The sequence below is a fragment of the Gymnoscopelus braueri genome (assembly GCF_963280865.1).
Source record: "Gymnoscopelus braueri genome assembly, chromosome: 20".
Lineage (NCBI taxonomy): Eukaryota > Metazoa > Chordata > Actinopteri > Myctophiformes > Myctophidae > Gymnoscopelus > Gymnoscopelus braueri.
In genome coordinates, this window is record NC_137622.1 from 14,453,971 (window position 1) to 14,477,302 (window position 23,332).

General features: G+C 43.4%; 1 protein-coding gene across 2 annotated transcripts in view; it reads left to right on the forward strand.

Annotated features, from left to right (window-relative positions):
* The window catches only part of LOC308076443 (A disintegrin and metalloproteinase with thrombospondin motifs 2-like), a 91,763-nt gene that overhangs the window by 64,073 nt on the left and 4,358 nt on the right, over window positions 1-23,332 (forward strand). The window contains exons 4-19 of one of the 2 annotated variants that reach the window (XM_080416686.1): window positions 1-125; window positions 1,095-1,200; window positions 1,391-1,534; window positions 3,796-3,928; window positions 7,327-7,440; window positions 7,956-8,101; window positions 8,719-8,888; window positions 12,145-12,278; window positions 12,772-12,895; window positions 14,000-14,080; window positions 14,556-14,722; window positions 15,001-15,157; window positions 17,491-17,626; window positions 18,451-18,658; window positions 19,561-19,690; window positions 20,145-20,237. The exon at window positions 1-125 is cut by the window's left edge and continues 32 nt beyond it. In XM_080416686.1, the coding sequence (XP_080272812.1) occupies window positions 1-125; window positions 1,095-1,200; window positions 1,391-1,534; window positions 3,796-3,928; window positions 7,327-7,440; window positions 7,956-8,101; window positions 8,719-8,888; window positions 12,145-12,278; window positions 12,772-12,895; window positions 14,000-14,080; window positions 14,556-14,722; window positions 15,001-15,157; window positions 17,491-17,626; window positions 18,451-18,658; window positions 19,561-19,690; window positions 20,145-20,237 (2,168 nt within the window). The remainder of the gene's footprint in view (window positions 126-1,094; window positions 1,201-1,390; window positions 1,535-3,795; window positions 3,929-7,326; window positions 7,441-7,955; window positions 8,102-8,718; window positions 8,889-12,144; window positions 12,279-12,771; window positions 12,896-13,999; window positions 14,081-14,555; window positions 14,723-15,000; window positions 15,158-17,490; window positions 17,627-18,450; window positions 18,659-19,560; window positions 19,691-20,144; window positions 20,238-23,332) is intronic. The other variant, XM_080416687.1, reaches the window with a different exon arrangement.

Sequence of the window (23,332 nt, forward strand, 5' to 3'; positions counted from 1 at the left end):
ACAGAGTTTGGAGAATGTGTGTCGATGGGCGTTTCTGCAGCAGAAACAAGATGCAGGCGACACGGAGCATCACGACCATGCCATCTTCCTCACGCGACAAGAGTTTGGCCCCACTGGCATGCAGGGTGAGGCACAGACAGACGCACTCCTTTTCCTCTCTCTCAAACCCTTGGATTGAGTCATCTGGAACCGGGTTGGCTCTGTACTTGGATGTTTTTTTTTCCCATCTACACCAAATTTCTTTGCCAAAAATAGCCTCACATAGCAACGCGGTCTGAGCTTGCAGATCTGCTATTTTTGGCTATCTATTGAATGTTTTGTGTTATTACTTATCTAAGTCCTAACTACAAATGTACTTCCCAGGTGTTTATCTGCTTTTATTTGTATACTGACCCCCTAAAAACATATAAGGGTCCAATTTGGCCCCCTCTAAATGGACCCCGAATCAAACCCCTAGCCTCATGAAGAACCTGCACGTTATAGCAAAGCCAGTCCGCCTCAGCTGCATGGAGCAGGGTGGGTTTGGTGGTTGGTGGTTTCCTGTGCAGCAGAGTGCAGGCTAACAGGCAGGCCCAGGGGACAGGACACTAAAGGCAGTGGCCTAGCAGCCAGCAACCCTTCATCTGCCCTTGAGCTCAGCCTTCAGCTGGGGAAAATCAATAAGGTAGAGCAGCACCGCAACTCTACGACTAAAAGGAATCCAGCGTGGGACAGGCATGCACGGAGAGCTGCTAGAGATGCCATTCTCATGTTTACCATGAAGAGAGACATGTGCGAGTGTGTCGCTTGCCAAAAATAGAACAGACCTACAAGCCAACAATGCGTTGCGATACGACGCATTGTTAGCTTGTAGATCTGTTCTTTTTGACAGTACAAATAATGCTTTAGGATGCTAGAGAGCATCAGTTACAGCAATCCGTCAACATTGGTTCATTAGTACAACAAAAACACTGGGAAATGCATAAAGGACATATCTCTCTCTCTCTCTCTCTCTCTCTCTCTCTCTCTCTCTCTCTCTCTCTCTCTCTCTCTCTCTCTCTCTCTCTCTCTCTCTCTCTCTCTCTCTCTCTCTTTATCTTTCTCTGGTTTCCTAGGTTACGCTCCAGTGACAGGTATGTGCCATCCAGTGAGGAGTTGTACTCTGAACCATGAGGATGGCTTCTCCTCAGCCTTTGTGGTCGCACACGAGACAGGACACGTGTAAGTTTAGCACCGCATTCAAGTCTCCTCAATGATATGCAGTGACGCAATACTCGCTACATGAGAAAAATCCACACGTTCATTTCCTTCTACATCCCTCCCTGCCTTAACTTCTTCCCTCCGTCTCCCCTCCAACATGCTGGTCTCCTCTCCCCTGGGCCCTCTCCTCTCCTCTCCTCTCTTTGTCCAGTCTGGGAATGGAGCATGATGGCCAGGGGAACCGGTGTGGAGATGAGGTGCACATGGGGAGCATCATGGCCCCATTGGTGCAAGCTGCTTTCCACCGCTTTCACTGGTCCAGATGCAGCATGCAAGAACTGGGACGATACCTGCAGTAAGACATGAACCTACACACAGATACCTCCCCTCCCCTCCCCTCCCCACACACACACACACACACACACATACACACGCACACGCACACGCACACACACACACACACACACACACACACACACACACACACACACACACAGTGTCATATTGTGTAACTTTTCCAATTAAACACATTTTTGATCTAATCTTTCACTGGTATGTTTTTCACAATAACCATTCCACCACATAAATGTGTGTCGTTTGGAAACTTCTCTAAACACAATTTGTAGTCCTTGGCGTGTGTCGGGCCCCAGCACTTGCACTCGTGAAATTCTTTGCACTCGTGAAATTCTTTGCACTCGTGAAATTCTTTGCACTCGTGAAATTCGTTGTCGTACAAGCTCCATCAAGAAAGGTGGAAAGAAATAGAGAAAGAAAGAAACAGAAAAAACTGGTGTTACATCGATATGAGCAGTGTGAAATAATATGCATAAAAGGTGCATGATAGATTCATATGGCGCGTGGTTAAAAATAGCAGTGGAGTGAGGCAGTTGAAAAGTAGCAGATATAATAAACTTGACAGAGTATACATAAGTGACAGTGACAGCGCAGCGCAGAAGCAGCGGGGCGCACCTGCAGTCATGTACACACAGAACAATCATCCTGTGTGGCGGCCTGTGTCGTCAGGCAGGCTCCGCGCTTGTTCAACAATCTGATGGTAGCCAGGTAGAAACCGATGCCTCTTTTATAGGGACTATAATTGATTCATGTAAGAATTGCGCGCAATTCTTATTATAAACGATTATACAACAGGTAGTTCCGACCAAGCAATCTGATTGGTTGAAATAGCTTTCTAGCCGTGCTTCAAACCAGCATCATATCACGGGCCTAATCACATTAAATAAATCACTCCGCACTTTAGTCCGCACCTGATTAGACCATATATGACACAGCTGTGCTGTGAAGTCACGCTGTGACTGTCCCACGGTAGGAAAACAAACAGACAGTACCCACCGCCGCCACCGGGCGGAGAACAAACAGCTACGCAAGATGGACTATGTTGTTAATTTTGACTTATTTGGTGGACTTACTGTTGATCAATGGTTAGAAGAGAGCACACTAAATCGCCTAAAATCCTATAATAAAAGGAATAACTGGAAAAAAGTGTGCTTTATTTCAATGGTAACATCCATACTGTATAAATATACTCCTGTGTTAAAGTAAAATTACTCCCATTTCGTTAACAGTCCAGTGTATGTTATACTTTATCGTACGAAGGTATCGCACGGCAAAAATAGCCGATCTACAAGTTCACAAGGCATCGCCATCTTGACGCGTTGTGAGCTTGTAGATCAGTTATTTTGGCCACGTAACACGATCGTACGACGGAGCATATAGCCTACTGGAATCAGCTGTGTTGATGAGACGAGAGTCAGAGAGACAAAGTGCTGCGCTGCCACAGGGACTATTTTGTCTCAGTCAAATCAACTCTTCTCTTTACAGGGAAACGGATAAGCGAATTTTTTTTATTATGAATTGCCCCACAATATGAATACATTTGGATGTGTTTTGTTGGTAACTGTTGTATAATCGCAATATTACACTCGAGGGTGTGCTTTACCTTACATTATTAGCACTTCTGTGATCGCGGCGGAACTCGGCTGCGCCTCGTTCCTGACCGCATCACAGGCGTGCTAATAATGACGGTAAAGCACACCCTCTCGTGTAATATTGCTTAATTCAAAATCGATTCACAATTTCCAAAAATTGATTTAAAGGTACAGGAGTTTTTACTATATGGTGTTTGTGATATGAAATGTAAACTCACATGTCTTCAGTCATATTCAAGGGCTTTTTTAAAAACTAACTCCAGTCACTTTCAGTTCAGCACAGCTGAGGTGTGCGTGTCACTGTCCAGCTGACGCTCGTTGACACTCGTTAATGTTACTTGCATCAAGGCAATTATGTTGTGTTTCTGCATCAAATAGAACTACACCTAATCTAAGATTCCATCAAAGCCAAGAATTTTTACACGACCCTCTCTGGTATTGTATAATTCTTTGTTTGAGCTTTTGGAAATAACTAGGCTACACTTGGTTGTTAAAGTCCAGATGAAAAGAATATGACTGAAATAATTTAGGTAGAATATTTGTTTTGAGGAGAATCGATTTTTTAAAATAGTTTTGAATCGATTTTAATCGAATCACGATCCCAAGAATCGGAATCGAATCGTGAGATAGCAAAAGATTCACGGCCCTACTCTTTTACCTCCTTCTCCAGCTCCTATGAATGTCTCCGTGATGACCCATTTGACCATAACTGGCCGTCGCTGCCCCAGCTCCCCGGTCTGCATTACTCCATGAATGAACAGTGTCGCTTTGACTTCGGCGTGGGCTACACAATGTGCACTGCGGTAAGACCTCCCTGTTAGACTCACACTCACAACACTAACATCCAATAGCTAGCGTCTACTAACATTCACTCACTCATCTACTAACTAGAAGCAGTGATATACTGTAGCTTGCTCATGGCCAATCCCTAGCAGCTCTCGCCAACTCTTCCAATCTCACCATGATACGATCTACCAGAGTTGGGGTTAACTCACTTTGAATCAAAACTGACACTTATACGTTGACTTTTAAAAAGACAGATTGACATTTCTCTTTACCATAGACTGAAGAACGTTGCCCAAGTGAATTGAAGCCAGCAATGACTCGTCTCTGTGCTCTACGCTCTGTCCATATGTAATGAATTGGGAATCTTACATACACAGCTGTTCACATCCTTCTGATGTCTTCTGCTTTCCTCTCTCGGCCTCTGTGGGATTTGACATCTTGCTTAAAAAGCAGGTAATTGGTTTTGATAGCTACTTTGATAGTCATTTCCTTGATATAACACCACAGTGCATTAACGTAGATAAGCCAGTCACATACAACAGAGTGTCATCCATAGACAGTACAATACTACGCAATCATGTTTTGTAGAACAAAGACAAAAAGGCCACAGTGCTACGCTATCACACAATACACAGTAAAATCCTCAGTGTAAGTTTAATTCAGAGAGAGTATAAATGGAACCAAATGGACTCTTTGGGTGCATTTTGCTTCCATTTATACACACTCTCTGATTTAAATTAACATGGATGATTTCACTGTGTAGATGAGCTCCCCCTACATCCCCCAGCATCTTGGCACTGGGCACTGAGCAGCTTATCTTCTTCTTTCACCCTCACCTTCTTTGTGACCGTGAGGCCACTGTGGCACGCTGTTGAGGAGCTGTTGCTTGATTGTCAAGGGGGCTTTGTTGTGGGGCTTTGCACGCATTGCTAGATTACCCTCTATTCTCCCCTCAGCTACTAAAGACCAGCCAGTCAGGACCACAGGTAAGGTACCCCCCACCTCCCTGAAGACTTGTGGACGCTTCTTTCATCCTCTCGTTCTGTTTTGTTTTATCCTTGGAATAATGTCGATATCGTCCTCTTGAACTTGTGTGTAACACCGTTCCTTTATTTTTTATGCTTTACTTGGTGTTGTCTCTTCTGTCCATTTGTCCCCCTTGATGTTTGTGTGCTCTGGAGGATTCTAAAATGCTCACGTGTTTCTGGTCACAGCGGCTTGAACGCCATAGCCATCCTGGGTCACTGTGACAGTTTGACATACAGTGCATAGTAGTCTCTCAAGACAGACACGTTGTCTCTATGCACAGCAGCCATATTGGGAATTAATTGGGCCCCTTCCTTACTTCCTTCACAGGTGTTACCAATAATACTAATTAAGGCTCTGTTCCACTCAGTGTAGCACAGTGGTTGTCAAATGTCTTATTTTCAAGGACCCCCATAACTCTGAGAGTGTACAAATGGAACCAAATGGAGAAAGGGTCCATTTGGTTCCATTTGTACACTCTCAGAGTTACACACCCACCATAAGGAGCCATTTGGGAAACAAAATGGAGTGTTTCCAGTGAGTCAACATGTACAATATCAGCACCCTGACCAGAATGGAACAGAGCCTTCATTAGTATCATTGGTAACACATGTGAAGGAAGTAAGGAAGAGGCCCAATTTCTTTCCAAAATGGCTGCTGTGCAGAGAGCCTATTGTCAAATGCTTCTGCCTCACGCGTCTGTACTTCAGAAGCTCTGAAAATGAGTTGAGAATAAAGCAGATGTCACTTCATTCCCCCACCTCCGTTTCGCCTGTGCAGTCACGTATATAACTCCTAATGGAAACCAAATTAGTCAAAGCCTAGATAGCTAGCTACTTAGAAATTTAAATTCAAAATTTGTGAACGCTGTGTCATGATTGGTCGAATGCCCTTTTGGTCTGAAGAGCAGAGGACTGCTTCCTCTTTTCAAGGTTGTTGAAGAGATGGATTGGCTTGAGAGACTAACATACACATAACCCATCATCCTGCAAATCCGGGTTTAATCACTGTGCGATTATTTAGCCATGCAGGAGTGTTATTACATTGGCATACACTTGCGGTAAGATGACTGTCCCAGCCAAACGTTTGGGAGAGAACCAGAGCATGATGTTTCACGTCAACTTTTAGGATCCTTCAGTCTGATGCCATTGGTGCCCGCCTACCGCAATCTGGCCATTGATATTGACTTGACCTCTGATCTGTAGAGGTCAACAGGGGTCACGGTGGATCTGGAGGTCTCAGGGAACCAGGGAGGAGGGCATTGCCCCCTTAAGACAGCGGTCACTACTGCAAGATATTAGTGCAGCATTTAACAGTTTACAAGGCAAGGAAGGGAAATTGATGATAGCTCTGATGTCTGAGGGCATCGTAGAGGTCCCTGAGACCCACTGTTAAGTTTGACCTTTCGACCCACTGCCCTCTGACCTCTAGTCTCCCCTGTGACTCGACTGAGCTGCAGGCTGTCTCATCCAGAGAGCGTGTCTCTCTTCTCATCTTTTGGTTTGGTTTGCATGATCGGTGTGTTTTTTATTCCTATGGAGATTACAGTGCAGTGGAGTAACAGCAGTGAGTGCAATAAAGGCCGGCGCTGAACACTGCTGCTGTTGTTGTTGTTGTTTATTGTCGATGAATTTGGTTTTGTATTTATTGTTGTGGTTTTATCTCTTGTATCTCTATTCCCCCAATGTCCCTGTATAGTCTCATTTACTCTCTACTGTTTTATGGTGGTCGTGTACAACAGACGTAGTGATTTCTGTAAACATACATTGAAGGTCATCAAGCTACCCACTAGTTTTGTTTCTTTGTTTGTTTTATTTTTGCATACAACAAGCGCAGGATATCCAAGACATTTGACTAGCAGACAATAGGAAATATACCTAGACAACGCTTTTTACAATTGTCAGGTCTACAAACACATTTTTCTTTATACCCAAATAGTATAAATTAAAAATGTATCACAGTTTTTAGACAAAAGAAAAACAAAAAGATGCCTGTCTATATAAAAGTAGATGAACAGGTTTAGGATGCTAATAAGCCCTTGCTGGCTGCCATCTTAACCTCTTGTCCTACGGTACTAGTACTGCTAGCCTTAGATCGAAGGTTAGGTGGAGAATGCTTATTAAAACCTCCTTGTAATCTGAGACTTTAGCCAACTGCCACTATTAGAGGCTTATTTTCATCTTGAAAAAAAACCCCAAAAAACATGTAATTTAAAATGGTCACGTGGGTCATTTTCGCTGAGCAAGTGAGCATGCTTCTAAGCAGCCATTCCAGGTGGGTGTATATCACGTAGCTCTCCCTTACAAAACAAGTTTAAGGGAGAGTGTTAATTGTCTAATCCTACATGTCGTGTGCGTATATAAGAACAAGTGTCTCTGTGCTTCCACAGTACCGCAGCTTCGACCCATGCAAGCAGCTGTGGTGCAGCCATCCAGACAACCCCTTCTTTTGCAAGACCAAGAAAGGACCACCCATTGATGGCACCATGTGTGGGAACGGCAAGGTACTGTAGTGACAGTCGCTTTGTGGGACCTTGTGTCCGGAAGATTCTACTATGTTATCCGAGTGGATTTAGATCATGTACTCCACCAGAACTGTCCTTCCCAGTGGTGGAAAAAGTACTTGATTTTCTTACTTAAGTAAAAGTATCAATACCATCATGTAGAAATACTCTGTTACAAGTAAAAGTCCGTTAATCAAATTTTACTTGAGCAAAAGTACAAAAGTATTGGCATCAAAATCTTCTTTAAGTACCAAAAGTAAAAGTACTCATTGTGCAGAATGTCCCATTTCACAAGTTCAAAATGTATACAAATCTTTTGAAAATAGCAGATCTACAAACTCACAATGAGTCGCATTGCGTCCCTTGCACAAAATATTTTCAGACGGGGGTCTGCGGCTACATATATATCAATTTGGGGGTCCTTGAGTTGAAAACGTTTGATACATTTGCATAGTGCAACTGCATGCTCTGCTATAAAATCACTGCAATGCAATGTGTTTCTTGTCCAATGACAGCACTGCTTTAAAGGTCACTGCATCTGGTTGACCCCTGACATCATCAAGCAGGATGGCAACTGGGGTTCATGGAGTGACTTTGGCCAGTGCTCCCGCTCCTGTGGTGGAGGGGTGCAGTTCCGTGAACGCAACTGTGACAATCCAAAGTAAGAACCTCTATGATTGTGTGTGTGTGTGTCTGTCTGTGTGTGTGTGTGTGTGTGTGTGTGTGTGTGTGTGCGTGTGCGTGTGCGTGTGTGTGTGTGTGTGTGTGTGTGTGTGTGTGTGTGTGTGTGTGTGTGTGTGTGTGTGTGTGTGTGTGTGTGTGTGAGGGGGATCCCTGGAACAAAACATTTTGAGATGGGGGTCCGCGGCCAAATATATATCTAAAAATGTTTTCTAAATCCTAACAGTATGTTGCTATATCAGTGGTGCTCCAACTTTTCCATGTCAAGGACCCCCAAAATGATATGTATTTGGCCGCAGACCCCCATCTCAAAATATGTTGTTCCAGGGACCCCCAGAAGCACAGATCGGAGTTTAAAACATATATATATATTCAAAGATTTGCACAAATCTTCCACGATTTTCTAAAAATAGCAGATCTACAAGGTCATAGCGCGGCACTCACGCTATGACCTTGTAGATCTGCTATTTTTGAATAGCCAATGAAATCTTAAAATGACACACAGCATTTGAGTAAAACGCACTCAAGTTTAGTTTCCGCCACTGTTCACATGTCAGATCCCCTCTGATGACAGTATACCTCCCTCTGCACCTGCAGGCCAGCGAACGGAGGCCGCTCCTGTATGGGAACGGACTCCAAGTTCCAGATGTGCAACACGCGCGAGTGCGAGGACATCTACAGCGACCCGCGAGAGGAGGAGTGCCGCGACTCACACTTTGAGTACCACTTCAAGAAGCACCACTGGCTGCCTTACGAACACCCGGAATGTAAGAACACACATGGATGGATGGATTGACGTTTATTGGATGGACGATTGCATGGAAGGTTTTACGGATGGATAGCAGTCGTGGAAAGTAACAAAGTACATTTACTTGTACATTTACTAGGCTATTTGAAAATAGACGATCTACAAGCACACAACGCGTCGCATCGCGACGCGTTGTGAGCTTGTAGATCTGCTATTTTCAAACATTTTAGTACTTTTTATGCCAATACTTTTGTACTTTTACTCAAGTAATGTTTTATTCTGGACTTTTACTTGTAACAGAGTATTTCTATATTGCAGTATTGGTACTTTTACTTAAGTAAAGAATTTGTGTACTTTTTCCACCACTGATGGATAGATGGCTCAATGGATAGATGAGATCCATCTATCGTTCGAATGATGGCTGAATGGATGAGTTGACGGATGATAGAGGTGTGGTCATACACACGTGAAGTGTGCGTAAAGCATGCGGTAATAACATGTTTTGGAGATCTAAATTAAACTCACTGAAAAAGGGAGGAAAGAGATGTGTGTGTGTGTGTGTTAGGGGGTGGGGGGGGGGGGTGGCTAGTGTCCCGGAGGGTATTAAATAGGCTGTGTCCTGTTATGGTCATTGACATCTGGCTGTCCTGTGGAGTCTCTGAGGTATCTCTACGCCCTGCAGTAAAAACAAACCCTGTCTTTGAAATGCTCTTTAAAACTCCACAAAGTCCCATCTTTGAACTCACTCTTTCTCTCCACCCAATCGCTCTGATGTCATTCGAACCCCTCCCACACCTCGTCTTCCTAACCGCCGACCCAGCTGCTATCGGTCAGAGCACATGGCCAAGCCATCACAGCCACCATGCAAATCCCTAAGTTTGTTTCCTTTAACATCACAGTTGTATGTGCAACTGTGTGTGTGTGTGTGTGTGTGTGTGTGTGTGTGTGTGTGTGTGTGTGTGTGTGTGGGTGTGTGTGTGTGTGTGTGCGCGTGCGCACATTAGGTGGTCAGATCCAAGCTGTCTCTAAGTAGAGATGTCAGTGACTCCTTGCTACGTATTAAATTATCATCCAACTAAAGGGCAGCGCTTCAGAAATGTGCTGAGTCGTCTCCAAATGGAATCCTGGGTCGTGCTCCACGCACTGCACTAAGAGGGCCCTCGCTAAATTGTTTTTCTCCGTTCTTATCATTTCTAAATGCCATATTTTCAACCAGGCTCTCTCAGGGTCTCAAATTACTCATCTCTGTGTGTGTGTGTGTGTGTGTGTGTGTGTGTGTGTGTGTGTGTGTGTGTGTGTGTGTGTGTGTGTGTGTGTGTGTGTGTGTGTGTGTGTGTGTGTGTGTGTGTGTGTGTGTGTGTGTGTGTGTGTGTGTGTGTGAAAGAGAAAAGCGCGTAGGGAGGTGAAATTGAATTCCATTCGCGGCCTGTCATCTCCTGCTTTTCAGAGAGAGAGAGAGAGAGAGAGAGAGAGAGAGAGAGAGAGAGAGAGAGAGAGAGAGAGAGAGAGAATGAACAGACCATGAAATCATAGCATTTTTTTGTAAGGCCATCAGCCTGCAGTTGTTTTTAAGTCTCTGTTTGGGACTGTCATCATTTAGATGTACAGTAAATGTGAGACTCCCCTAGATGTCCAGCTGGTCCGTGGGGGTGGGAGTCACTTTGGATTGACAGAAAAGAACAGAAATAAGACATGATGATGGCATTGCATATCAACACTTCAAAGGTGTGCTGCTCAGTAGAGTGCACATCTCCGCCAGGAGGCATGCCCTAATAATAATATTGATGTATGCAGTAAAATGTCGACATGCGGCTATGAAAGTAAGTGTAGCACAGCGTGAGATTACCAGTTGTACATCATCTCTGCTGTCGTCCTCCCTCACTCTCTCATACGTATTCATTGTCTGCCTCTCTCCATCTGTCTCAGATTTCTGTCATTAAAATTTCACCGAGTCTGATTGTTAATTCCTTCTGTCAGTTATGTTTGTATCTGCAGTCAATCAAAAGTTGCCGTTCAAAATGTACGTATCGGGATTTCGCTGCCCCACAGTCGCTTTGCGAATCTTTTTCCCAACAGGAAGTAAGATCTGTAATGTCGTGTAAATGACAGCTACACAAGTTGACAGTCAATTGTACATGAAGCTGAAAAGTAATGGCATGTAACAGTAGGATGAGATCACGTCAGCATACAGTAGTCTCAGGAATGAGACCACAAACCAGTGAACCAGTGTGCGTGCGTGCGTGCGTGCGTGCGTGCGTGCGTGCGTGCGTGCGTGCGTGCGTGCGTGCGTGCGTGCGTGCGTGCGTGCGTGCGTGCGTGCGTGCGTGCGTGCGTGCGTGCGTGCGTGCGTGCGTGCGTGCGTGCGTGCGTGCGTGCGTGCGTGCGTGCGAGGAACCACTCAGGTTCCTCATTGCTTGCACCACACCACAGAACAGGTCACTGAAACACTGTCACACATCTTGAATGGCTGCTATATGCATACAAAGGGATGTACATAGCACGTCACGATAGATTAGTGGAACTCATAGCAAAGGACATATCAAAATATCATGCATCTACAGTGAGAATGTACAAACATTCCTGTGTCATTCCATCCATGTTCCATCTCTGTGATAATCCTGACATCTTACATACATATTTGACAGCGAATACACCAGATGTTATTGTGGTTGATGAAGGGTCCAGGGAAGTGTCTGTATTAGAGATAGCCTGCACCTTTGACCGTAGCCTAGAGGAAGCCTTTATGACCAAGATCATTAAATACCAACCACTCCTACATACCATCTCAGAGCTGGGTTATAGGTGCAGTCTATTTTTTTTTAATATTTGGCAGCCTTGGACATACCCACAGACTGGTTGTTAGAGGGCTTCAACAACTTGGGATGCCCAAAAAGGAGGCAAAAAGGCTGGCAAAGTATTGTGCTGTCTATAATTGGCAGCCGCCATATATGGCCGGAGACGCTGTTACTTATACCCATAGAGTAGAGTGACATGCTTATTGTATCGTGAAGACTTATGCCGTGATTATGTGAATGTAACCTTACTGCACCTCTAATATTTGTGTCCCTGTATGTTTCTCCTTTATGTGAACATAAATAAATGGTTAAAGTGTGTGTGTGTGTGTGTGTGTGTGTGTGTGTGTGTGTGTGTGTGTGTGTGTGTGTGTGTGTGTGTGTGTGTGTGTGTGTGTGTGTGTGTGTGTGTGTGTGTGTGTGTGTGTGTGTGTGTGTGTGTGTGTGTATGTGTGTGTGTGTGTGTGTGTGTGTGTCCTCCAGCTAACAAACGCTGCCACCTCCACTGCCGGTCGAAGGAGACACAAGACGTGGTCCACATGCAGAAGACGGTCTTGGATGGAACACGCTGTTCTTACAAAGACCCCCACAGTGTGTGTGTGCAAGGACAGTGTGAGGTAAGTGCATTTGAGTGTGTGTGTGTGTGTGTGTGTGTGTGTGTGTGTGTGTGTGTGTGTGTGTGTGTGTGTGTGTGTGTGTGTGTGTGTGTGTGTGTGTGTGTGTGTGTGTTTTGGGGCATGTGCATGAGTTTTTCTGTCTGTCTATTCATTCCAGGAGTCTCTGTTTCCTCCGTGTTTATTTTCAGAGCATGTATATTTTAATGATCAATCAATCGATTGTGTTCCGGCTTGGATCAATTGAACTAACATAGTATACTTACAGATCATATAGTTCCTATTGATAGGTATCACAAAGAGAAAAGTTTTAAAGAACAAATACCATGACTTTTTTAACATAATGATGTTATATTAATGTCATATTATCATTAAATGTTTTGTGCTCTGGCAATTATTTGAAGCCAACTTGCACTACCCTCGCGGCCCGTGAGAATCACTGCGATAGCCCATACAGTTTCCATAGCCCATTAACTCTTACCATCCCGGTTAACAGAAAGTGGGCTGTGATGGCGTGGTGGGCTCCTCCAAGGAGGGGGATAAATGTGGTGTCTGCGGAGGAGACAACTCCAACTGTAAGACCTTCAAAGACACCATCAATCGCATCGCCAAGAAACAAGGTGGGAACGCTTTAGATTTATCTAAAGAGCTGTATGTGTTAATGATAGTACACATGCATAAACTCTTATTTACAATTGATTTTCACACACTGCCACAGGCAATACTCTTATCAATAAGCTATCAGATCCTGAAATCTGAGTAAGAACGAAACAGGAGCTGAGAGAAAGACACAGAGATATACGTGTGAAGGGCCTATATGCCCTTCACTCCAAATCTATCCCACTGTTCCACTATTATTTTCAGCTAAACGTCGCCCTCTAGAGGTGCACTTGCAACACTCTAAACCAGGGGTGGGCAACTTTGATGATGGAGAGGCCACTATATTTCCACACTCACTCCAGGGGGCCACATTGCATATTGTTGCTGTCGGGCAGAAACCTCTTATCTCCATATTCTAAAAAAAAATCGTAAATTAATGCTGTACTTCGTCATTCTAGTATGTCACACAAAAGTAGCAAAAATAGTTGATCTACAAGCTCAAAACGCGTCGCATGGCGACGCGTTTTGAGCTTGTAGATCTGCTATTTTTGCTATTTTGGAATTGGAGTCCTGAATTCTTTTATGGTATTTTTGAATTGGAATCCTGAAAAGTAACATTTTTATTTAATTTCAAAGGCATTTAGTTATACTTAAGTTAACTTTATGAACTTAAATACAAATACATTGGACATAAAAAAGTAATTAAACTAATAATATCTAGACTGAAGTAATTAAAGCGGGTCATGTTTGCATGTTTGGAATTGGAACAGCTGAAATCAATAATATATCAGTATTCCGGTATTAACCTGCGGGCCGCATTAAGTGAAGGTTGCATGTGGCCCCCGGGCCGCCAGTTGCCCATGTATGCTCTAACCTGAGCCAAAATGTTCCTGTCGCTCGTGTTTGACCAGCGAGTGAACCATACCGCACGAGTTCATGTTATTATCTGATCTAACTCCACACAATTACTTAAAATGACTTTCATCAACAGTTCCTGAAATCAGATAAATGTGTGAACAAAGTATTGTGACATGTAGTTTTGTAGTGTCAAAATTAGGTTCAAGTAGAACATGAGTGAGAGTAATATGATATTCTATGATATCCTCCCCCAATGTGTCCTTAAGGTTTCCTCAAAGTCCTTGAAATACCTCGAGGAGCGAGACATCTACTTATCCAAGAGCTGAAGGCAACGTCACACATTTTAGGTACTATGCAGTTTGTGCGTGCGTGCATGTTTGTGTGCGTTTTGCTTCTGGCACCTGTACACAGTGGTGGAAAGTACGGTAACTAATTAAACCACTTCAGCCCTATATTCATTTCGGCCATTTGAAAATAGCCGATCTACAAGCTCACAATGCGTCGCATCGCGACGCATTGTGAGCTTGTAGATCGGCTATTTTCAAAAGATTTTTATACATTTTATACATCTGAAAACTTGTGAAATGGGACATTCTGCATAATGAGTACGTTCTACGTTTGTACTTTAAGTCTATTTTGATACCAATACTTTTGTACTTTTACTCAAGTAAGTTTTGAATTCCGGACTTTCACTTGTATCACAGTATTTCTACATTGCAGTATTGATACTTTCACTTAAGTAAAAAATGTGAGTACTTTTTCCACCTCTGCCTGTACACTAATTCAAAGTTATTCATTTCGCCCTCCTTCCCCCCCTTCCAGCTGTGAAGAACTTGGCTTCAGGACTGTTCTTTCTGAATGGAGTGGACAGTGAATACCCAGATTCCCGTTCGGTGATAGAGAAGGGCGTGGAGTGGGAGTATGAGAATGACAACGACAAGGAGACCCTCCAGACCACTGGACCTCTCAGACACGGAGTTCTCATCATGGTAGAGTACTATAGGTTACTACCGTAACCCCGGTTCTATTTCAATACTCCGCTTTGAGGTCTCGCTATGGGAGAGCGCCCCCTGATGTTCACGCCAGGGGGGCGCTCTCCCATAGCGAGACCTCGAAGCGGAGTATTGAAATAGAACTCAACTTGCAACAGAGTATTTCTACATTGCAGTATTGATACGTTTACTTAAGTACAAAATTTGAGTACTTTTCCCACCTCTGCTAATAGATATGGGGAGATTGATCTGGTCTGTGTCCCTCTCACCTGTAGGTACAGTTACATGGGGACGAGGACGTGAACTTGTCATATAAGTACATGATGAACGTGGACAGTGACTTGGCCATGGAGAACAACATGCTGGTGGAGGACAGTGCCTACGAATGGGCCCCCAAGAAATGGTCCTACTGCTCCAAGCCCTGCGGTGGAGGTACGATATTGTGCCTACTGTATAACCTCTTTAGTAAGTCAAGTCTTTGCCCCATTAAGACTGGGAACGCATCTGTGTCATTTTAGATTTTAGCTATAGCCATTATTTTATACTTTGGCTACTTTGGCAAAAATAGCAGATATACAAGCTCATGAGCGCTATGAGCTTGTAGATCTGCATTTTTGGGGGAAAATCATGACATTTTTTGCAAATCTTTGAATGTATATTTTTTGGTAAGCGAACATTTGCAACTTGGGATTCTACAAAAGTCTTCTAAATCCTAACAGTTTTTTTTTTAAACGTATGTTGCTATAATCAGTGGTTCTCAAACTTTTTCATGTCAAGGACCCCCAAAATGATATGTATTTGGCCACGGACCCCCCCCATCTCAAAATATGTTGTTCCAGGGACCCCCCAGAAGCAAAGATTTTAGTTAAAAATGTTCGCTTTAAAAAAATATATGTATATATATTTCAAAAATAGCAGATGTACAAGCTTGTATATCTGCTATTTTTGAATAGCCACGGTATAAAATAATGGTTGAAGTGGTTACACAGATGCACAGATGTTTGAATGGGTTAAAGAGGAGTTTTGGGGACATGTAAATCTGTGGGCAACATTGGGCTCTGTTTTGGGGCCCCGGTGCATCGGTGTGAGGCATGCAACAGATGGGCAAATTGACAATTTCCCGAGGCACAGTGCCGGGTCTTGCCATGCGCTGATGTGGGAGAATAGGTTCAGTAGGGGGTGTGCTGTTTGCAAATCAGCAGTTGCAATTTTATGTAGCGAGTCGCGAGCTCGTCCATTATCCGTTTCAATACGGAAACGCATCTGTGTCATTTTAGATCTTAGCTATAGCCATTATTTTATACTTTGGCTGTTCAAAAATAGCAGATCTACAAGCTCATAGCGCGGCACCGACTGCCGTGCTATGAGCTTGTAGATCTGCTATTTTTGAAAAATCATGCAAATCTTCGAATATATAGTTTTTTAAAGCGAACATTTGTAACTCAAATGTTTGCTTCATGGGGGTCCCTGGAACAACATATTTTGAGATGGGGGTCCGCGACCAAATACATATCATTTTGACATGAAAAGGTTTGAGAACCACTGATTATCATAGCAACATATACGGTTTTCAGAAAACTGTTAGGATTTAGAAGACATTTGTAGATGCGTTCCCGGATTGAATGTGTTACAGCAACGGACGACGAGTTATGCTGCTGTGAGTGGGTTCATCACTTTAGCACCCAGATAGATGTCTCCAACGTCACACACATCTGCTCTATATGTACTGTATGTTATGCTGGTCTCACCTCACATGACAAGGGCTAAATTCTTGCCTCCAACAAAACTGTTATGACACAGAGAACACTGAAGGCATAATAGGTTTCTCCTGCTTAGGCTCACTGATTGGTCAACTAAACTAGATACAGTAGATTAGTAAACATACTGCCGGTTCTGTTATGACCAGACATCATTAAACTGTATATTTTCTTGTTTTTTCAATAATATTTGTATTGATTTTTTTAAACATTTTATGACAAAGACAAAACAAAACAAACACAAACAGCTCAGCTCAGACACGTTGCAAGACAAAGGACACGGATACAAATATTGACTCCACATACCTATATCGGACCATAAAACACAGCATTATATACCCACATTGTTTGGTGCTTGACAGTCTGTAGATGGGTGAATAACTACACCAAGAATAATAATAAAATAATATAACACAACAACAATAATAATACAAATTTTATTTATTTTTTAAAATAAACAAGGATTAATGATCCTATCATCAAGGTTAGCGGTATGGCTTCTGTTAAGGAACCCTATTGTTAAAGGGTCAGCTAATTGAGGGCCAATAAATTGCATTTAAACTGTATCTTAACCACTTCAATCTTACATACTTATGACCGGGGTTCTCCAGGGCTCTATACTAGGTACATGCTTGCATATCTCTTGAATTGCGTTTATGAACTGAGTTTTACACGTAAATATGTTTCTAACGGGACCAGCGTCAGGCATATTAACTCGATCCATTTGTTATTTCCTCTCCCAAGATAATTTTACATCATCACCTGCTGTTGGCGCTCTGTTTGAGGTGCTGTAGATTTGTTGTTGATGATGACTCTGCACTTCCGACACAAGGACACACAAGTTTTGCTTTTGGGCTTTTCTTCTATATGACACTGAAAATAAATGGGGCTATCATTTGGAGATTGTGTACTGCGAATTAAATTATCTGTGTGTGTGTGTGTGTGTGTGTGTGTGTGTGTGTGTGTGTGTGTGTGTGTGTGTGTGTGTGTGCGTGTGCGTGTGTGTAGGAAAGCAGTATCTGCGGTATGGCTGCAGACGAAGAGTAGACAGCAAGATGGTACATAAGAGTTTCTGCAACAAGTCCAACATGAAACCACGGGGAGACACCAGAGACTGCAACCCCAACCCCTGCCCTCCACCCATGTATGTACTGTACCTCAATAAAGACTCATCTTATCCATTCAATAAGCCATTAAATCCGGGAACGCATCTGTGCCATTTTAGAATTCTTTGGCTATTAAAGAATATCAGATATGCATGAGTGCAGATATGCTATTCTTGAAACATCTTGAAAGTTTGTGCAAATCTTTGAATATATATATATTGTTTAAAGCAAAAGTTAGAATATGGAGATAAGAGGTTTCTTCACAAGCTATAATAGGTCTGACATGACACGCAAGTTCTCACATTTTTTACTCAAGTAAACGTATCAATACTGCAATGTAGAAATACTCAAATACTAAAAATGTACTTGAATAAAAGAACAGAAGTATTGGTATATAAATGTACTTAAAGTACAAAAGTAGAAAGTACTCATTTTTCAGAATGTCCCATTTCACAAGTTTTAAAATGTATAAAAATCCTTTGAAAATAGCAGATCTACATAAGCTCACAATGCGTCGCATCCCGTCGCATTGTGAGCTTGTAGATTGGCTATTTTCAAATGGACGAAATGTATATAGGGCTGAAGGGGTTAATAATGTATGTTTAGTTACTAGTTATTACAAAAGTTTTCAAATAATTGTAGTGGAGTAAAAAGTACGATATTTGCCTCTGGGATGCAGTGGAGTAGAAGTAAAAGTACTTGAAAATTGGAAATACTCCGGTATAGCAAAAGTACCTCAAAATTGTGCTTAGGTACAATACTTGAGTAAATGTACTTAGTCACTTTACACCACTTATCCATTCCCCCTCATTCACGTCAACAACATTCCTCCCCGTTCCTGGACCTTTTTTCTCCACCCTAGCTGGGTGACGGGCGAATGGCAGAACTGCAGCAAGGCCTGTGGGAGGACCGGGCAGCAGATCCGCTCCGTCAGCTGTGTCCAGCCGTCGGACGACAGCGCCATGCGCTCCATCCACAGCAAGCACTGTGGCGACGACCGCCCAGAGGCCCGCCGGGCCTGCAACCGCACGCCCTGCCCCGCCCAGTGGAGAGTCGGACCCTGGACACAGGTAAAAAAAAACAGGCTGAAAATATGTGTTTAAAAATAAAATAAAAATCCTCCAACCCATTCAATCCGGGAAAGCATCTGTGTCATTTTGGATTTGAGCTATAGCCATTATTTTATACTTTTGGCTATTTTAGAAAAATCTTGAACGTTTGTGCAAATCATTTTTAACTCAAATCTTTGCTTCTGGGGGTCCCCGGAACAACATAGTTTGATGGGGATCGGTGGCCAAAAAACATGAAAAAAAACATGAAAACGTTTGAGAACCACTGATATAACAAAATGATTAGGATATAGGATTTAGAAGACATTTGTAAAGATTTGCACACATTTCCATGATTTAAAAAAATAGCAGATCTACAAGGAGGACGGAGGACTGATCCATGAGTTTTGTATGATTTGTCCATCTTCATTTTTCTTCGTCTGTTGTTATTTGGGGGCAGGCAGTGATCTGTGACTAGCCTTGCGTAGCCAAACTAACGGAGCTCTCTCCGCCTACTGATACGCCTGGGGAAATCTACTGTAAATTTAATGTACGGGCTAAACCTATGGCGAGAAAAGACGCCCACTGCTTTGAAAAGAGATCATATTAACATCTCGGTATGAAGGACTGCCCTTAAGTCTTTGAATTGGTTCCGCAATGCAGTTCATTAATTATAATCTTTTCCTCCAGAATTGTTTCCACCTAGGTTTAGCCCATGCATTGCATTTAGATTTCACCAGACATATCAGGCAGGGATCTCTGATCGTCTGGCTGATCGTGTGTGTGTGTGTGTGCTTGCGTGTGTGTGTGTGTGTGTGTGTGTGTGTGTGTGTGTGCGTGTGTGTGTGTGTGTGTGTGTGTGTGTGTGTGTGTGTGTGTGTGTGTGTGTGTGTGTGTGTGCGTGTGCGTGTGCGTGTCCACAGTGCTCAGTGACATGCGGTAATGGGACCCAGCAGAGACAGGCTTTGTGCCACACCAGGGACAATACCATCGGCCTGTGTCTGGACAGCAAACCTGATTCCATCCGAGTGTGTCGACTGGATCCGTGTGCCAGTGAGTACCTACAGTATACTGAACCCCTCTGTAGCACAGCGGAACCCGTATTGGGAAAGCATCTGTGTCATTTTAGATGAGATTGAGCTATAACCATTATTTTATACTTTGGGCTATTCAAAAATAGCAGATATACAAGCTCATAACTATGAGCTTGTAGATCTGCTATTTATCTGCAAATTATTTTAAGAGAATATTTGCTTGGGGGGGGGTCCCTGGAACTAAATATTTTTGATATGGGGGTCGGCGGCCAAATACATGTCACTTTGGGGAAAGGTTTGAGAAAACCACTGATACAGTAACATACGTTTTTCAGAAACCTGTTAGGATTTAGAAGGCATTTGTAGATGCGTTCCCGGATTGAAGGGGTTAAATATTCCCCCTTTCTCTCTCTCTCTCTCTCTCTCTCTCTCTCTCTCTCTCTCTCTCTCTCTCTCTCTCTCTCTCTCTGCAGAAGGCTCGTCGGACCTGAACAAGAACGGCAACATCCTGATCCAGTGGCTGTCCCGCCCCAACCCCAACTTCCCCATCCAGAAGATCTCCTCACGTAAAACCTCCCTCTATAGCTCCCAGCCTGGGCTCCACAGCAGCACTTCCAGCAGCATGTCTGTCCTCCGCTGGTCCCTGCCCATCTCTGTCCTGCTGTCTCTCCAGGGCCGGCCTCGACTGGCCCCCTGACCTCTCTTTCCTCTGTGCCCGTTTGCCCGTGAGCGGCAAAAAAGCTTTCGCTTATCTTTTTCGGGGTGTGGGGGGAGGGGGGGGGGTGTCTCTCTCTCTCTCTGTGTCTGAGGCGGCTCTGACTGGGGGGGGGCGTCTCTGCCCCCCCCCCCCCTGTGTGTGCTGGTTGGTTCTCTCTTGCTCTGTCTCTCTCTCTCTATCTCTCTCTCTCTCCTTTGTGGAGCATTGTGTTGTAACCGCTGGCCAGTCGAAAACTCAAAAAGATTAACATAAAAACTTTTGATGTGGAACGGAAGAGCGGGAGCGAGCGGGTTTTGAGCGGCGGCGGCTCCACAGAGAGGCATCGGTGGGGGCCGTCTATGGGCGAGGGCGGGGGGGCCCCCCCTCGGCTTTCAGCGGGCCGTGTTTCGCGCGAGCTATAGCTGCGTGTTGTCATGGTGTTACCGCTCCTGAGATGCAGACGCGCTTTTTTTTCTTCTCTTCTCCGGTGCGCTGTCATTGTAGGGAGCGACAGGTAACAAACAGAAAAGGTATATAAATATCTATATATTTAAATGAGAAAAAAAAAAGTCAAAAAAAAATATGAAAGCTTTATTGTGAATGTGATCTTGTCACAATGAGGACATCTTTGCTAAAAAGAAAAAGAGAAAAAAGTGCTCATCCCTCATCCTGGTTCCATTCTGGAATGAGAACAGTGGTTAAATCTCATTCTGCGTTTCATTCTTGAGACTATTTTATACTCCATTGCGTGAGGGTGTCCTTTGCCAAAAAGAACCGATCTACAAGCCAAGAACGCGTCGCATCGCGACGCGTTCTTGGCTTGTAGATCGGTTCTTTTTGGCAAGCAACACCGTCATACATCGGCGTACAAATGAGGCTTCAGATTGACAGGAACTCTGCACAGTTACAGGAAGTGACATAAGAAAACCTTTTCTTTTTTTTGGGGGGGGGGGGGGGGTGCGGGGAGGGGGGCCGTTAGGTGAACAATCTCGTGAGTGAAGGTTAATAGGGAAAAAAAAACAGGGTAGTATGACCACTTGAGGTTGCTCCCCATCTCACCATCATCGACCATCTTCTCTTTGACTGTTACTACTAAAGTTCAATAAATGCAGCTTATTTGTGCTTGCAGACTTTAAACAAATACACCTATAAATATATTTGTATTTATATATACCTATAAATCTAAATCTATATGAGTAACAATAATATTAATAACAATGTTTTACCATGAATAAGCTGTAGCTTATTTGCCTAAAACCTTTGGACTGCTATTGATCGCTTAGATCCTTGACTGTTATGTGTATTTTTTTATTGATTTTACATGAATACAGATGAAAAATATTTAATAAGGGTAAAGTGTTTGGGGGAAAGGGGGAAGACGTTATATTATGCAGGATTTGATCAGTTAGTTGCCTCTCCATTCTCTCAGATGGATCAGTGGTTTACCGTGTTTTCTTTAGCTATAGACTCATGTTTTGTCATGCACATTTGCATCCCGTCAATTGTGTGTGTGTGTGTGTGTGTGTGTGTGTGTGTGTGTGTGTGTGTGTGTGTGTGTGTGTGTGTGCGCGCGCCCGCGCGTGCGTGCGTGTGCGTGTGTGTGTGTGTGTGTGTGTGTGTGTGTGTGTGTGTGTGTGTGTGTGTGTGCAGATGTGAATGTGTATATGTGTGTATATGTATATGTTGTGTTTGATTTGAGGTGAGTGAGAGAGAGAAGGAGCATGGGAGGAAGAGAGGTAAGTGAAAGAGTGAAGTGTACTGTACTGTACTGTATGTGTGAGTGCGTGCGTGTGTGCGCGCGTGTGCGTATGTGTGTGCGTGCGTACGTGCGCGTGCGCGCGCGTGCGCGTGCGTGTGTGCGTGCATGTGTGCGTGCGTGTGTGTGTGCGTGCGTGTGCGCGCGTGTGCGTATGTGCGTGTGTGTGTGAGTGTGTGTTTGTGTGTGTGCACGCGTGTGTGTGTATGTGCGTGTACGCGTCTGTGTGCTCATTCATTCAGGCTTCTAGACATAGCGATCAGATACAGAAATACCTCATAAACCTTGATTTGAAAGCGTCCGACCTTGTTTTACTTTGTGACGAACATTAACCACATGAATAATGCCTTATCTTGGATTGAATGTAATGGCATTTATCTGCTTTACTCATCGAAAAGTTTCACTTGGAATAGAGGCAGCTTCAAACTCACACGCCAACCATCAAACCTACCAAGGTGACGTCGGACATAATTTTCCGACTGCTGAGAAGGGTTTACAAAGGTTCTAGGGTATTGAGACATGTGGCATCTAGAAAAAAAAAACACTTCAGACTTGTCATTGTATTGTGATCACATATTTCTGTTGTGACTATGTAGCGAGCTATCAAAGGTTTCCTTCTGGAGGTGGACCGTACCATAGCAGTGCGATACTGTATATACCATTGGTGTTGACTGTATTTAATAACGTTCATGACTGTTATCTTCTTACTTATGGAACAAAAAAAATCTATAATATTCTATACTTTGGGTAACTGTTTCGTGGCTTCACTGGCCTGCTGCGTGGGGCTGGCTAACGTTTGGCTAACGTTGGGGAAACATTCAGACGGACTACGTGCACTGCGTCTATATGCACTTTGATTTATCAGGGAAATTTTATTAATGTTTTGTAAATGTTTCATATGACACTTAATGTGCCATTCCAGTTTTTACATCATCATGGAAATTCTGTGTTTTATTTAAAGCAGCAAAACTATTATCATTTATGTACCTTCTTCATTTGATTCCTCAATTGATAAACTGATTGACTGATTGATTTCCAAGTAATGAAGTGTTTTACCAAAGTGACTGTGAACTTGTACCTTTCGATACAGTTGAATTATTTTTCTTAAGAAAAGAATATATCTATATATTGAGGGGGGGGGGTGTACATCTCATTGTTTCAGTTCCTGTCATTCTCAACAGCAAAGGTTGTATCAATAAAAATGTTTT